The sequence below is a fragment of the Phoenix dactylifera genome, unplaced genomic scaffold (genome assembly GCF_009389715.1).
Source record: "Phoenix dactylifera cultivar Barhee BC4 unplaced genomic scaffold, palm_55x_up_171113_PBpolish2nd_filt_p 000007F, whole genome shotgun sequence".
Lineage (NCBI taxonomy): Eukaryota > Viridiplantae > Streptophyta > Magnoliopsida > Arecales > Arecaceae > Phoenix > Phoenix dactylifera.
Window position 1 is genome coordinate 3,215,447 of NW_024067666.1, and position 16,089 is coordinate 3,231,535.

General features: G+C 38.5%; 2 protein-coding genes across 7 annotated transcripts; one reads left to right on the forward strand and one right to left on the reverse strand.

The window, feature by feature from the left end:
- The first annotated feature begins 2,415 nt into the window (after positions 1-2,415).
- On the forward strand, positions 2,416-7,511 carry LOC103704459 (probable WRKY transcription factor 57). 5 transcript variants are annotated; one of them, XR_003385109.2, is made up of 5 exons: positions 2,416-3,082; positions 4,949-5,092; positions 5,924-6,306; positions 6,607-6,695; positions 7,058-7,511. XR_003385109.2 is itself a non-coding variant. In XM_017842116.3 (5 exons), the coding sequence occupies exons 1-4, from the start codon at positions 2,926-2,928 to the stop codon at positions 6,291-6,293; spliced, it is 846 nt and encodes a 281-aa protein (XP_017697605.2). In that variant the 5' UTR covers positions 2,668-2,925; the 3' UTR covers positions 6,294-6,306; positions 7,058-7,511. The 5 variants fall into 5 exon arrangements, 3 of the variants coding, with proteins under 3 accessions (XP_026659378.2, XP_008785961.2, XP_017697605.2); XR_003385110.2 differs by having other exon boundaries at positions 7,097-7,511; XM_017842116.3 differs by lacking the exon at positions 6,607-6,695 and adding an exon at positions 3,170-3,344 and having other exon boundaries at positions 2,668-3,082.
- A 2,495-nt stretch (positions 7,512-10,006) lies between these two features.
- Positions 10,007-15,914, reverse strand: LOC103704460. 2 transcript variants are annotated; one of them, XM_008787742.4, is made up of 2 exons: positions 15,486-15,914; positions 10,007-10,997 (listed from the first exon to the last, which is right to left on the reverse strand). In XM_008787742.4, the coding sequence occupies exons 1-2, from the start codon at positions 15,855-15,857 to the stop codon at positions 10,842-10,844; spliced, it is 528 nt and encodes a 175-aa protein (XP_008785964.2). In that variant the 5' UTR covers positions 15,858-15,914; the 3' UTR covers positions 10,007-10,841. The 2 variants fall into 2 exon arrangements, with proteins under 2 accessions (XP_008785964.2, XP_038971689.1); XM_039115761.1 differs by lacking the exon at positions 10,007-10,997 and adding an exon at positions 11,017-12,445.
- Between the last annotated feature and the right edge of the window lie 175 nt (positions 15,915-16,089).

Consider the following 16,089-nt stretch of genomic DNA (forward strand, 5'->3'; position numbering starts at 1 on the left):
GGCGTGTGTTTAGATCCACATCAGTTATTTGTTAGATAGATCTTGAGTGTTTATACAAAATTAGAAAATTCAAATAAAAACTTTCAATTAACTATTTTGGGTGAGAATCAAAGTTGTTAAACTAACCATGGTCTACAATTCATGAAGCTCGATATATCATCGACGTGTTGCTAAAACATGAGCTCCGTAGGACCTAAGCATCATTGTTGATTTTTATTCGTATTTGTGCTTGATTGATAGGTTGCCATCAACACCAGCTCTTACGACAGCAACATCACTAAATAAAATAACAGAAGGCGACAAGATCTCTCCTTGCGACAAGGCGCGTGGTATGCGATCTCTTGCTTCTTCCTTCAAGCAAGGATGGAGAAAAAGCCTACTTACTTGGACACTTACCACAACACAGACTTGCGTACGGAGTCGCCATAATAAATAGCTCTAGCTTCCTATGAGTTTAATTCAGAGAACACCACCAAGACCAGCTCCAATAAGAAGGAATGCTGGAAAAAAAAAAAACTTAATTTTTTCGGTGGAAACAGGACTAGTCTTATGTCGAGTAACAGCCAGTCAACCCTCACCACATCCTACTTTTTTCCATCCCCACAAGCTTCCAAACCTCTCCACTCAATAGGAAAGCTACCTCCCTCTTGACATGGTCCTCATATATAGATGTTCTCCCCACACCCTTTGTCCTAACTTCTATCTTTTTAAAGAAAAAAAAGTGCCCTCACAAACACGTACCCTCGTCCCCAGTAGAGCCCTCACGACCACCTTGGTGTTGGAATTCCATTGCACACATTACCATATGATATGGTCATGGCAATTAAGTTGCTAACATTGCAAAGACCTAACCAAGTTAAACAAGTGGTCATTTGACTTGGAAAGTGCAACCATGGAAGAAGGACAAGTTGAATTTTTCAGGCTTCCATTTCCAACCGAGGTTGCCCTCTACCTGAACTATGACTCGTTCTTCTATGACCTGAACTAGGTCTTAATTCTTTAAATTCCACATAGTAGCTAGCTTTTACTGATCCAGTCTCCTGAATATTAAGCTTCGAGTTAAACTATTACACCATTATTGCCACTAATGAACTCATTATCATAGTATTCTTACAGAGAGTAAATTAATCTGAGACCTATACACTGGAGGAATTTAGTGCAAGAGGTTCACAAAGTGGAGCTTGGAATGGCAGCCACACAGCGGGGGTGGGAGCGACGGGCTTTCGTGCGGCCCAAGTTAGGTTTCGAAAAGATTCGTGCTGGGCCCCGCTCTCCCGCCACCGTCAGTCCCACCAAATCCCCCGATTAACAAAGTCGTTGATTAATTTAATCGCCGATCACTTGTACGACTCTGCCCAATTTAGGACCACCGACTCGTACGGTAGGGACACAGTAGCCGTTCGAACTCCTGTCTTTCGATCTCCACCGTTGATCTGAAATCTCCTCTTATGGAATATCTTAATGGTTGTTTATTAATTTAGAGAACGGAACGGAACCGCCTCCCGTCTTTTCTTAACAGGACGCTAGCTACGGCATTTCTTGAGTGCGAAACGCGTGGACTTTACATCTTGTGCACGTCAATCAAGAACACCCCGAATCCTGAAGCCAGACGTGCGCATCCGATCTTAGCTGCTTCACGGTACAAGTGGACTTCACGAGTCGCATCTCAGTGTGCCGTGTGCTTACAACTTAAAAATCTAAACTGCTCCAAGTTTTTGACTTAGTTAATTGAACTGTTAAAGCAATCGATTGTAGAATAATTAAACATAATTAATGGAATAGAGTAGAGATTGGACCATACCAAACCGAGCGGTTTTGACGACCGGTTTAAATTTAGCAATATTAAATAGAATTTTTTTTTTGCATAAATATCTTCCCAAAAATTTAAATTTATATAAATATTTTTTTTAAAATTTATATATATTTCTGTATCCTCATAAAACACTATTTTTTTTTTTACAAATGCCCTTAATATAATAGTTCTTCTAACACTATTAATAAAAACCATATATTATTTTAATTAAAAAAATAAAATTTTGAAATTATTTGTTTGTCCCACGTCTTATAATTTTTTTTACAGCTATCCATTAAGAATACTTCAGTTATTTTAATTTAAAAATTATTAATTTTTTAACGATGGCGCAGGTACATATGTAAAAATAAAAATAAAAAAAATAAAATAGCAAAATAGGTGTTTAATGAGGATATATATATATATATGTAAATATTAATTTTCAAACAAATTTTGATGTTTAGAAGGTATATGTGTAAAAAAAATTTATTAAATAATTGTTATCTTTTACGGGAATAAATGATTTTTGAAGTTTTTGTTTAAAAAAAATTCTGCGGAGGCTATTGACGAGAGGACGGAGAGCCAAGCTTGGAAAGTTCCAAAAGCCCTCGACGCGTCTACTCCAAAACCCGAGAAAATGGAAAATAAAAAAAATAAAAGACTAAATTAAAAAAGCGAGAGCTCAGAAGGAGCGTACTTAAGTAGCAGAAAGACTAGCAACTTGAAGAAGGGGGGAGAGAGAGAGAGACTGAGAGAGGAGAAATCGAAACCCTTACCTCTTTCTCACTCCGCCGATCATCTCCACATCCGTCTCTCCTCGCAGGAAACCCGCCGGAATCCCGAGCTTCCTCGCCGGAGAATCAAGAATTCCGATCGGAGTCTCTTCCCTCTCATCCAAACATCCGACCCACCGATGGACGACAAGAACCAGCCGCCGCCGGGATCCGACGCCCACAGCGGCGGCACCGGCTGGCGATACCCCGGCTACGTCGGTGGCGGGATCTCCTCCCTCGACGACCTCTGCGCCGGAGAGGAGGACGAGGCCAGCATCCTAAAGGCGTTCGGGTGGAGCATCCCGCTGGACTCCAACCCGATCGGGGAGGACGGCGGATTCCGAGGGTTCGGCCTGGACGATGCCCCGGGACCGTCGTCGGCGATGGCGGCGGCGCCCCTGGAGGACAGATCAGATCCCCCGGCGGCATCTCTCCTCGCGAGATCCGGCGACGCCGTGTCCTCCAGTTCCAGCGAGGAACCCCCGCCGGAGCCCGACGAGAAGCCGGCCGAGACAGCGTGAGTACCATTTATACAATATAAACTACTCTAGTGTCCTGCCGGTTCTCCTCTGAGTGGCAAATTCGTAATAAGACGGGATGTCAGGGGGCGAGAATTTGGGATGGTGGAGAGCCGTAGGGCTTGCGCGAGAGAGATTGCCGCCGAGACGAGACCGCGCGATGGAATTCTTGGGGATTCCATCGCGCGGAGAAGGGCACTCTCGTAAATTGGAGGGAAGATCTTCGGCCATCGTATTCAGTGCAGCACGGCCGTCATTGCGGTGGGAATTCCGCGTGCGATCTTTCGAGGATTACGCGGTTTCTTTTTTTTTTTAATCCTCTTTCCTATCCCCATACATATATGTACAGTTACTTTTTATGATCATTTGTTTCGTAGTATAAATTATAATTTGTTTCATAGCATAAATTACAGACTGAAACAGAAAAACAAAGATCCCAACGTCTACCGACACTTGTGGGCTAAGTTTTGCATGCATACATGGCAAATGGATTTTCTTGTAATCTCACGTCGATTTAGTTACCATTTAACTGTACATGTTTGAAGTTCTCTTCATAATTTTTATGGCGTATAATTGTATGCAATCATCCGGTGTGTACCGTAGTTGGTCTCAGTTTTGATGTCTTCAAATTTCATTTATTACATACACTATGTTTGCGGTTAAGAATCCCTCTTCTCTCATCTGTTTTGTTGCATTTGTTCTTTGTAGTTTTCTCAGCGCCGTCTCCTGTTCATGGTCATTTGTCTTTAAGTAGTGAATATTCATTATTTCTCTAGCCTAGCTCTCACTATATTGTGTACCATCCATCTTCAGCGTTGTTGCTTGTTGATAAGTTCTCTTCGTGGCATTCTTCGTTTTCTTTATTAATGTATTTATTTCATCAGACACAAAGATTCAGGTCACTTTGGTTTTTTGGGTTGACATTCAGGTCTCTTTTCAATTGCATATCCTAAAGGAATTATTTGTTTGGTCATCGTAATATGTGCATAACTTGTGCTTCATTTTTTCGATCCCGCGTGTTCATGATTTATATACATATCCCACAAGAAATTTCTGTAGTTCAATGTTCTCATGCAGTGAATGCATATCCAGTATTCTCAGAAAACTCAATATTATGACCTTACTTGATATTGGAATTATATATAGCTGTACTCATTGACTTTGATTAAACTGATCTGTATGTGTCATGTTCTTTAGTTTATATAACAATAATTCTTATTATTTTACAAATGCAAATTTCTTTTAGGGCACTTATGTGGAGATTCAATCTGAATTGTTCGTTCAATCTCCTGGACGAATTTTTCTTTAAACCTTCCTCTGAAACTTTAGTCATATGTTTATTGTTGACCATCTGATGTAATTTTAACGCTTATAATTTTCTGTTTCTTCTCTCAGGGAATTATTTCTCTCCCGAGCTAAAATAACTATCAGTTTGTTTATAAGTTTCTGAGCAGAACTAGATACCGTTTCATTCTATTGTCTCTATATTAATTGTATTAATTTTCATTGTAAGAGCTACTTTCTAAGGATTTGTCAGATAAAAATATCACTGGAAGATCTGATGTTGAAAGAACTACTTCAGATACAAGTTGAGGCCAATTCATATGCCTGCCTCATTTCTTGGTTTTATTATTATTTATTATTTTGGTATAGTTACAACATTTCTGCTCGATTTTGGTGTTTTGTAATAACTTCCATCATTGTTACGAAAAGATTACTAATATATTCCATTTGTTAAAATTGCTCTGAGCCAACCTGTTTAAATATTTAGGGTGCATCTCACGGCTAATCCATTTAGATTTTGTTTAACATGTGAATTTTATATGTTCATGCATTCATACCACATTTTACTATTCTGGCTGCAGGAACAAAAGTACTAAGAAGGGGCAGAAGCGAAGCCGTCAACCCAGATTTGCATTTATGACTAAGAGCGAGATTGATCATCTGGAAGATGGCTACCGATGGAGAAAGTATGGGCAGAAAACGGTCAAAAACAGCCCATATCCAAGGTTACTATCTTTTAATAATTTTTTTATTTGTCATATTCATTGGATTCTCTGGACTGTTGAAAATGCTTTTCCTTTCTAATTCTATTGTCTAAACTGGTCATGCGAATGAAAAAGCATGTTCCTACTTTATTATTTTAAATCACTAAATAGATTTTTTCTTTTCATCTTGTAAATATAAGTAATTTTTTATGCAAAATGTGAATGATTTCTGATATATATTTCTTCTATGAATTATTAGTGTATGGATACATGCCTCTTAAAAAAAATCCAGACCTTTTTATCTTAAATTAGCAGTTCTATCTTCTTGCAAAATGTTATGCCAAATTTCAGTTTTCGTTCCTTGTGGCCATGATTCTTTATCAAGTCTTCGCTCAGAGAGAGAATTTAATGAAGCAACTCATAAATATCACTCAAAAAAGTCGCGTGGTGGTATTCTGATTGCTCCCTTTGAATTGGTATGGTGAAGTGTGGAATTTAATGAAGCAAAGTGATTGGCGCTAGAGACCCAACTAACTTCTTTGAGTGTTTTTTCTAAGTCAACGTAGAATTGCTTTTATTTCATTAGCTGAACTTTTCCATATCTCTACATTACTGCTGCTGCTGCTGCTATTACTTTTCGGACTTTTTGTAAACTAGCTTTGAACTTTTATCCTCCTTGGAGAGCTATTCTTCCATGAACATAAGAGATATCCTTTTGTACTATAGACTTCTCTAAACGTATAAAGAACAACAAGATACCTGATGTATGTACACTTAAGAAGTAAAACTATCAGTTTGTGAGAAATGCAAAAGAGAAGCAGTGCAACTCTAACTCTCTGGCTGCGTTCGTAGGAGCTACTACCGCTGCACTAACAGCAAATGCATGGTGAAGAAACGAGTGGAGCGATCCCCCGAAGATCCCACCATTGTGATCACCACGTATGAAGGGCAGCACTGCCACCACACTGTATCTTTCCCTCGTGGCAGTGCGTACGTTCACAGTGCAGCTGCCTCTGCTGAACGGCTAGCATTAGCATCTCCACAGCTCTATCTACAAGCAATGCAATTCCATCAGAACCCTGCAGTGGGTGGAGGCCAGCAGTTGCCACAAACCCTCCATGGAGAGCATCAAACATCCCTGCCGGCAGGAACTTCCTCGCCGCTTCCCACCGATGAGGGACTGTTGGGTGACATGGTGCCGCCTGGGATGAGAAACAGATGAGGATAATAATTGGGTATAACAAGACTCTTATAACCTCTCTTAAGTTTTTGATTCCTTTTGAACTAAGATATAGAGTAGTAGGGACGACCTTTGCAGTATCTTGCCGTCGGACTCACCATCATTGCAGCCAGTTGCTGTAGTTTGGCAATGCAGCAACGGCATTCACACAAGAGTTAAAGTTAGATATGTGTAATATTTTGCTCAAATCATAAAAGAAGAAAGAGGATTTATGTGCATAAAAAAATTATTATCCATTATCTTAAATAATCAAATCAGAGAGTGACACATAACTGATACATTTCAATACATGCAGTTAAAAAAAAAGGGAAACCTGGGTGCATGACCCATGATTGGTAATTTCATGGTGCTGGTGATGATGATAGTGAAGAGTACATGCATGTGGTGAGTGGAAATTATGAGACACTGTTCATGGTTCCAACTAGTTAAAGAGTGGCATATATATGCGCCTCTCATTTTGGTCGACAAACTACTATCTCCTTTACCTTCTGCTTCTCTTTGTTTTTGCCCTTTACGATCTAGAATACCTATGCAAATCTACTAACTATATGTCATCTTTCTTATGCTTCTTCGTATCCACATTATTGTTTATTTTAGAAAGAACAACCAAAAGAAACTATTTATTTTATGAATGAAATGTCATTACACCCACACATATACCACTGCATAAATGTCGTAGTAAGAGCACTATAATTTGACTGCTATCAGGTCTTTTGCTTATTATTTTTCGTGCAATCTTATGGCAGGTGTATTGACTTCTCTCCATCATAATATAAATCACACAGGTTCTTATAAAGAAATCTAAGCATAACAAGATCATCGATGTCCCGGGAGGTACATGCATGGAGCTTCTTTGTTTTTCATGTTAATGTAGCACCGGCGTACCATCACACGGAGCCAGGATAGACAGAATGGCGATTCATATATAACGCTCGTATGAGCTACAGCTTGTGTAGGCATTGATTTTAGCTTTAGACCTGTAATACTTGGCAGATTTTGATGCCACATTAATTATTCCTGCAGCGTTTGGCCTTTTTTTTTGGTCTTTTAGTGTCCTGATCATTTGTAATAGTAGTTAATTTATTCAAATCTCCTTCACCTGCTAGAACTCTATATTCATGTAGAAACTAAGCAGTTTCGTAACCTCCTCATTGTATTCATGTGGAAGTATCAAAACCTTAACTTTTTTTTTTCTTTGTACACTCACTATTTTCTCTAATTTTAGGGTTATCATCATCTCGTGGGAAAGCAAGAAAAGAGGTCAGGGAACGTTGCTAGAAAGGTATAATGACGTTTGTACTCTCCCTGACCTGCTGAATTCGAGGGGAGAATGCTTTCTCTGTTTTCTGTCGGATGAATCGATGACTCTGAACGCTGCGTTGTAAGGGTTAGGTGCAACAAGGCTGTATGTGTGACACGTGGTGACCTCTCAGACAGAGGAGATCTAAGGTCAAGGCTTTTGGATTTTGGGATTTTTCTCTTCCATTATTTTTTCTTTAATTCTTAACGTAAAAAGGAATCCAGCTAGCAGCTACTCGGTTGGTGTGGTCCAACCTAGATCCGGCATGGGACGTCACTCGGTCCCTGTGGCCCCAAAAAAGTGCCCAAGTATGGGACGTTCATACCAGTACATGGCTTCCTTACTCTGCTTCCTTTTATCCTTTATTAATTTAATAGTAGCTATGACGTGTGTCTGACATAAATAATTTTTTATGGGTAGAAATTTTCTAATAAATCATTGAGGACTCCTTAGGTTTGTAAATTTGTTTTTTTACTAAAATATTCTTTTTTAAAAAATGGCTTCTATAAATATAATATCTGAAAAAGTATCTTGGTTGGTCATTAAAATATGATTGGTTAAACTAATTATATAAAATATATTTTTTTATATTTTTAATAAAAAATTTTACTTATAAATTTTGATAATCTATAAGTATTTTTTTTAAAAAAAATCAATTCTCAACCAAAGTGGCTTTCTTATGTCTCTTATAATTTTATTCAATAAAATATAAAAATTTTATTTTCATAAAAATATTATTTTTTATTTTTTAAAAAACTTCAACCCATTAATTTTTTATTATTTTTTTATTTTTTTTAACGGACCAAACTAGCCCTCAAGATGGAGTAAAGCCGAAGGAATGGATATGGGAAGATGTAGTTTTCAAATTCAAGAAGATAGCATTAAATTTTATGAAAGCTACTCCCCTGGAAGTTGCTTTCAATCACATGTGCCACATCATTGCACAAAAATAATTGTACATTAAAATATCTAGTGGATAGCATTCCTCTATGGTCCGAATTGCGAACATTATTATTCTTTCAGCAAATTATCCTTTCAAGTTTTCATGGGGCAAGCGACATATATATAGCGGACAAGAAAGGAGAAATGAGAGCTTACAGGAGAGCAAGATGAAGATAAATGAACAGATAAACTATGGTGGTCTTGCAAACAAAGGTTAAGAGTGTGTGTTGTGTGGTCTTGCACAAGATTAGGGCTAATATTGTGTACATTACCTGCAATACCCTCATAATAGAATGCAGTGTGTATTGTCCCAGCCTAGGAGTTGCAAACACTAGTTTGACCTTCATCCCTAGTTAATGAGAAGAGAAATAGAAGTTGAGAGTTTGCACCTGCAAGTTCCAAGCAGACCCAATCCTGCAGCCCTGTTGCAAGGTGACAAGTTCAAGTATTGGATACCCAATAAGAAAGGTGTGATTGAATAGGCACCATATCGTAGCGCATGCAATCAACATTATCAGGTTCGAATGAACCCTGTAACAAGGAGGATGATGAAGCGAAGAGAAGAAACAAATCGATAACACATTAAATTTCAAGTTTAGAAGAAAGCAATTGTCATAATCCAGGATTTCAATGTGCCAGATACCGATTTTGCGTCACAGCTTTAGGGGTCCTATTAAATGGTTAAATGAGGATGAGCAAATAAAACTATAGTAATCAGCATCCATAACCCTTTTCTCTTTAGTCAGGTTTGTGGCGTATCTTCTACACCATTTAATCGGAACTCTTTGATTTAACGGTCTCACACGATAGTATGTAAAGAAATATAAGGATCGAGCAGTTGACGAGTTTAAAAGAAAAGCTATCCAATTGGCATTGTTACAGAAGGGTTCCATGAGAAGCAAAGTCTAGACTCATTAGCATTTCAAAAGGAGGTAATAATAATAATAATAAAACCACCTAAAACAGACACAGCGCAACAAGACAGAGATGTTGATACCAAAACTATAAATTCAACTTTAAATTGAAATCTAATCAAGGCCGACATGTTGAGAAGGATATATTAGCTACCAGTTTCAACTATAAATTTATTCCAAATCCAATCAGCGAACAGTGCACAGCAAAATTAAGACAGAGATGTTGATAATGCTAGCATAATTTTCATATCCTGCAAACCACACTAAAATTGTATGAGAACGACCAGACCTGCCAACAACTCTTTTCACACAACTCACTGCCCAACCACATATATCACACCAGGTTGCTTCCACCACAAAAAAAAAAAAAAAGAAGAAGAAGTGTGCAGCAGATTTTGGTTAAGCAGTAAACAATTCTTTAATACTGGGGAATGATCTAACCTTAAACAGGCAAATAGTGAATTTGTGCATTTTGCTGTCTATTGTAGTCAGGAGACATGTAAATAAGCTGGAAAAAAATGCAAGAAGTAAGGCACCAAATAATGTACAATGATCTTAGATCTGAATTCCATATCTTAAAGCATATATTACAGTGTGGAGCCTAATTTAGAACTACAATGATCCTAGACCTGAATTCCAGATCTTAAAGCATATGCTACAGTGTAGGGCCTAATTTAGAACTAAGTTTTTGAACATGCAAAATGAAAAAGCAGAATATGTGAGACAACATTCCTACACATACCATGTTTTCAATCGACTCCACTAGAAAAATCAAACAGGCAAAAACTGTACAAGTATTGTTTTCCAAACTAAAAGCTGCCAGTACGAATACACAATTGCATGGTCGAAACTGAATCCAACTTGTCTGCCATATATGATAGCCAGAATGTGATCACACAACCCCAAAGGCCTAGAGTAACAAATCATTTAAAGCACAAAAACACTCCACAAGAATTGAGTGTGTTCCTTTACCATCCAGACTGCACCTAGCTAACAGTTGTCTCAAGCTGTTTCTTCACCATAGCAAGGTGTTTCTGCCCTGCAACATGTAAATCAAATACTTTCTCACTGTTGCAAACAACACTGCAAAGAGAGCAAGGTCTAATCGAATCTGCAGATGTCCCTTGTTCCAAAACCTCTCTTTTCTTTGTTTCCAAATCCTGCTTGGATGCTGGGACTGCCTTTTCTCTTTGTTTGCGCATCTGTAACTTGATGTTGTCAGTGGCTGGAGTTTTCTTCCCAGCAGACGTCACTGGAGCATTTCTGGGCTTTGGTGTGATTGACTCCTGCAGCTTCTGCAAGTTTCTTTTATGTTTCTTGCCCAGTTTGGGGCTGTTGAGGACTTCTTGGCTGTTACAATCAATCTTTCAAACCTCACAGTACACAGATTGGACGACCTTGGGAGTCTTTTTTCAAGCCCTTCCTTACGCCAGTTTTAGATGCCAGCTGTGCTACTTTGTTGGTCCAGTTCTTGGGTTTCACAAGGTTGGAGACTGCTGGGGCCTGCCCATCAGAACTTCTTCCTAGGGCCTGCAAGAAGAAATTCATTAAAATCAACTCAAAAGGAACAATAGCTTATATAAGACAGAACAAAATGGATCACTTTGAAACATGGAAATGGCTACCATGGTACTACCACCGACACTGTAAACGACTAATGTAATACTAACGTTGAATGCGATATATATGCATTTAAACATTATAAACTAAATAAAAATGTGATATGGATATAAAAAGTTCACACAGTAGTCATGTTTCTACATATACATACAATTATATGCATAGAGGCATACATCAAAAGAAAAGGTAACATCAAAGCTCAAGTTGCAGGAAGAAAAAGCATAGTTAATTGCTGATAATGATTATTTGATACATACAGACATACACGCATACAAAGACATGAAAATATTTACACATGGGACCATGCACATGTCGAAAACAATTATATGAAAGAACAATCACATATGTATACAAGCGTCAATGCTGGAGATAATAGTAAACTCTTCCAACAGAGAGATAAATTTATTACTAGTGAGGAAGGCATCTATATTGACTCATGTTTTTTGCTTTTAATACTGTCACAAAATACCATTACCTGCTACTTAAGCCATGGACCTGGGTTTAGTTACCAAAACAACTCAACTGAAAGCCGATAAGGATTCTAGGGAAAACCCAGTTCATATGTATTCTGAATACCATTCATAGATAATCTGTCTAAATATTATATTCTTACAAAAAGACTTCCATTGAGCTAATACAGATTTCTACACGAAGCAGATTCCCTATATTTTACACCCTATGCCAATTAAACATAGAATTAACGAGTTCTGTATCATATCCACATATTCCTTTAACATGTTTAGCTTATCAAAAACAGCTGAACATAAGACAATTTGCAGTTTTGTTTCATCGATCTTAAGCCACATTTATACATAAATAATTGCATAACATATATCAGTTCATGAACATAGGCAGGTGGCGGCTGATTCAGTACATAACAGAGATGAGGATGAATACACCAACAAATGCCCACATCGCCAGACATTTATATCAGCATAATATAAATATAAGATATAGAACCACAGCAGAAACTGCATTAAGTATACAATTGACATGGATAGCAAGTGCCAGAGATGAGAAGGTAAATCCTATAACATTCTATTCACTCATCAATTCAAATGAGTATATTGAAACCCCCCTCAAGCCTCCTCAAAATTCAGGATGCATTCTTGAAGACACAAATACACAAAAGGCATGTAAAATAACAATCATGGTCAGGGTCAATGATAAGCATCTGTTTTATCTTATGGCATGCTTTTCTCCTACAAGAAGTGAAGCAAAACCCTTTTACTATTGCAGACAACGTTGCACACCATGCAAACTACTGCAGAATCAGCAGCTACACCTCCCAGAATAAGCTTCTGCTTCTTTGTATCCAAGTTTTCAAAGGTTTTCTTGGTACTAACAGCCTTCCTCACCTGACAAGTTACAATCTGATGAATCATTTCCCACACATGTAACTTGAATGTAGCACATGGTGCAAATTTAATGGTCGTGAACGGCACATAAGTACTGATATGTAACCCCTAAGCTTTTTGCTTTCTAGAAACTCAGTGGCATCTCCAATATACAATAAGAGACAGCATATCCGAATGTCTGACTAAACTAATAATCTTTCACTCGACATGTAATGATTTTTTTCCAAAATGTTTTACGAAATAAACAAATAACCAGGAAAAGGAAAAGGGTTTCTATGCCAACAAGATGTGCACGCGCGCGCACATACATGTGCACACCTGATAACAATTTTGAGTCACATATGCACCGATCAACTATCAAATCTCCACATTGACAAAGATCATACAGCAGATATGAACACAAGCACATGGTTGGTAAAGTCCTGGTGCACCTAGGCTGAACACAAGCATTCAAGAAGACGGATGAAGTGAATGAAAAATAAAATAAAATAAGTAAAAGAAGAAACGTAAATCACTTATGTATTAGTAAGACTCATAAACACATACAGCCCGTGAATAACAAGTATGTTCCACTTGAGAAACAGCAAATTATGCCATGAACAGCATATAAATTAATAAGTTTAACAATGACATGGTAATTTCACAAATTTGTAGATTAAAATAGTATGGGCAATCACTATGATAAGTAGCAAAATTTTTATAACTGTAATACAGCAGGTATGATACAGCTTATCGAAATATGAAATGATGCAACACTGTTTATTTAGTCTTCAGAAAAATCAAGTAGATGGAAGACAAGGAGATCATTGTTCATAAGAATTTGACAATCGAGAATATGTAGTTAATGATTTCATCAAAAACATAATCACTAGCCCAGCACTAGACTGAAATTTCTTAAAACCTACTGGTGCCATATCCAGACAATATAACACAACTAGCATAACTGTTCTGCATGTTCTTGAGTTTCTTAAAATGAAATGGTGCAGCTTTAATTGATCAACAAAAGAAGACCTCTTTACAGATGGAAGAGAAGGAACCTATGAATGTAAAGTAACAAGTTGAGACAATTGAGGATAGCAACATATGTATCACACATTGTGTGGAGCATAAATACTGGTTATATCAACAGTAGGATCCAACAGGAATATTTAAAATCTATTAGTGTCATATCCAGAACTGACTAAATCAGACCAGTGTCCATTCATGCATTTTGTGTAGCTGCTACAGAAAGCAAGGTCTGCTTTTAGATGATATAACAGCAGATTTGCTGATTCAGCAGTAACTAAGTTCGACCTCAGACTAGAAAATCTAGGCAACTTGGAGACTAAATACATACCAGGATTTTTAGATCACTCTCAAATCCTCCTTAATGGTGAAGGGAGAAAAAGAGTTTCAATCCTTTGATTAACTAAAACTAAAGGATACTATACAACTGAACAATGAAGAGTAGTTAGGGCAGAAGCTATGTATTTCAAAAAATTATCATTTATGACAGCTTCTGCATGGACAACAGAAGAACTTTTTCAAAAGAAATCTGCAGCCTAAAGGTGCATGAGACAATAAATCTTATTGGGTAACTATAAAACCTTGAAATCATGGCCTATCACTCATCACATTAATGTTGATGAACATCACCAATAATACCAAATATTTGCAGGCTGCACCAAGTGCTTCGACTTTGAAGAGAACAATTGGGAACAAAGATATTAAATTGCAAAACTCATCCAAGAAAAAGTGAAAAAAGAGAACAATCTGAATGCTATAGGAAGTCTTGAGCCTAAAATACGTGGTTGTCATATGTAGATTCAAAAATTTAAAGATAAAGATTTTCTTCCAACAACACAAAGTTTCAAAAAGCAACTTGCATCTAATCACCCCTTAAAATGAGACATCAAAATAGATGCTATTCTCATTCTCATAGTCATTTTTTTTTATAAAAAAAAGTGATAAAAAAACAGACCTGCATATCCAACTCTAAGGCGCATTATACTCTCTTTTTGTATTTTTGAAAAGCATCACAAATCAAATCCGAAAGGAGGTGTTATGAGGAGGGTAAAAAACATGACTTATGACTTCTGGTTTAAGGGTGTCATATGATTTACCATTGTATATTTGTATGAGTGCTAGATAAACAGCTCACATCCAGATGTCAACTCTTTGAATTGGAGTAAAATTCACTGCAGAGGAATCTTTGGAGTCTAGACTAGAATAGTTAGGACCAAGGTACGCCGAATCGGGCCGAACCGCCCAATTCACCCCATACCAAATTGAACTGGTACGGAACCACGTCGGTTCGGCCCTAATTTTTGAAACCCCCTAAAGTGTTTTGAGCTGCTCTAAACTGCCCAGTTTGGAACCGGTGCAAATCACTCGGTTCGCACTGGTTTAAACCAATTTGGCCCCTTTTGTCTCCGTTCTTTTAATATATCAAAGAGCTGGTCTATCGAACGAGGGTGAACTGGTTCCCCTCGTACCAAACTGCATAGATCCCGATATTAGTTCCGCTAGTCGACAGGCACAGATCCCAGTACTAGTTCAGCTAACCCTATCATATCAATTGAGTAGCAAGTAAGGTTTGCCGTATCGGTATCGAACTTCGTATCGGTGCCACACTATCATAGTGTCGGTACGATACGATAGGCGGTACGTCTGACGTACCGAGTGTCAATATGGTATGCTATACGGTACGTCTGACGTACCGAATATCGGTATGCCATTGATACTGATAGCGGTACCAATAAGGCATGCCCTGGTACCCTTCGGTATGGTACAATATACCATGGCAAACATCATCACAGTTGTGGATTGACCATGTGCAACATGACGGATGTTTCTTTTCTTTTCCTTTCGTTTTTTCTCTTTTCCCTTTTCTTGTAGAAAATGTCGGTAATGGGCTGCCCATTGTAATGTTGAAGCAAAAAGATAAATCATGAAAACCCCATTCACAAAGATAATTAGAAATAAGGTGGGAAAATGGTGAACGGAGAAAGAAAGCATGGAGCTATAACAATATAAAGAGAAGAGAAAGGAATGCACTCACAGCTCCATAATGGCGAACCGAAAAGCCCTGTGCCTCCCCTCTTCCGTCCCCATAAATAGTAAGACGTCGAATCCACACCAGGCGCCGCCGCCGCCAAAGCCGCTTGGATATAGGGGTAGGATGGGCAAGGTAGCCATCGTAGCCGTCGCCGTGCGCAGCAGAAGGGTCCCCGCGCGGCACCCGGAAGGCCCCAGGATCGACGGAGGAGGCGGAATTATCGTGCGCGAGGATCGGTTTAGGGTTAAGATTAGGGTTTGGGAGGAAGGAGTAGGAGGGGCCGACGTAGAGTTGGGGGTGGTGCGCGGCGGCGGCCCGCCGTAGAGCGGTAGAGGTGGTGGCCGTTCTGGTGCGCCTGCGGAACTTTGAATCCATCAGAACCGCATTCGCCGAGAGGAAGATGGGGAGCGAGGGATTTTTTTTTTTTTTTTTTCCCGTGGTTCGGTTTCGCTTCTATTTGTACGGGACTTTCCTCGTCCCAACCGAAGCCCAACTAAGACCTGAGGCCGGGCCCATTATTAGCTCTATGACATGTTGGCCCACCCCGGCCTTAGTGTTAAAGAAGGCCCAAGATCAGTTGAAAGGGTGATGCTACTTTCCTCATCCA

What these genes read in the sequence shown, in the direction of transcription:
- LOC103704459 (XM_026803577.2), top strand. Translation starts at nt 2,706, where the DNA reads ATGGACGACAAGAACCAGCCGCCGCCGGGATCCGACGCCCACAGCGGC. An exon ending in GAGAAGCCGGCCGAGACAGC is followed by an intron (nt 3,083 to 4,948) that starts GTGAGTACCATT and finishes TTCTGGCTGCAG; the next exon opens with GAACAAAAGTACTAAGAAGG. An exon ending in AAAAACAGCCCATATCCAAG is followed by an intron (nt 5,093 to 5,923) that starts GTTACTATCTTT and finishes CTGCGTTCGTAG; the next exon opens with GAGCTACTACCGCTGCACTA.
- LOC103704460 (XM_008787742.4), bottom strand. Translation starts at nt 15,857, where the DNA reads ATGGATTCAAAGTTCCGCAGGCGCACCAGAACGGCCACCACCTCTACC. An exon ending in CGGTTCGCCATTATGGAGCT is followed by an intron (nt 10,998 to 15,485) that starts GTGAGTGCATTC and finishes TTCTTCTTGCAG; the next exon opens with GCCCTAGGAAGAAGTTCTGA.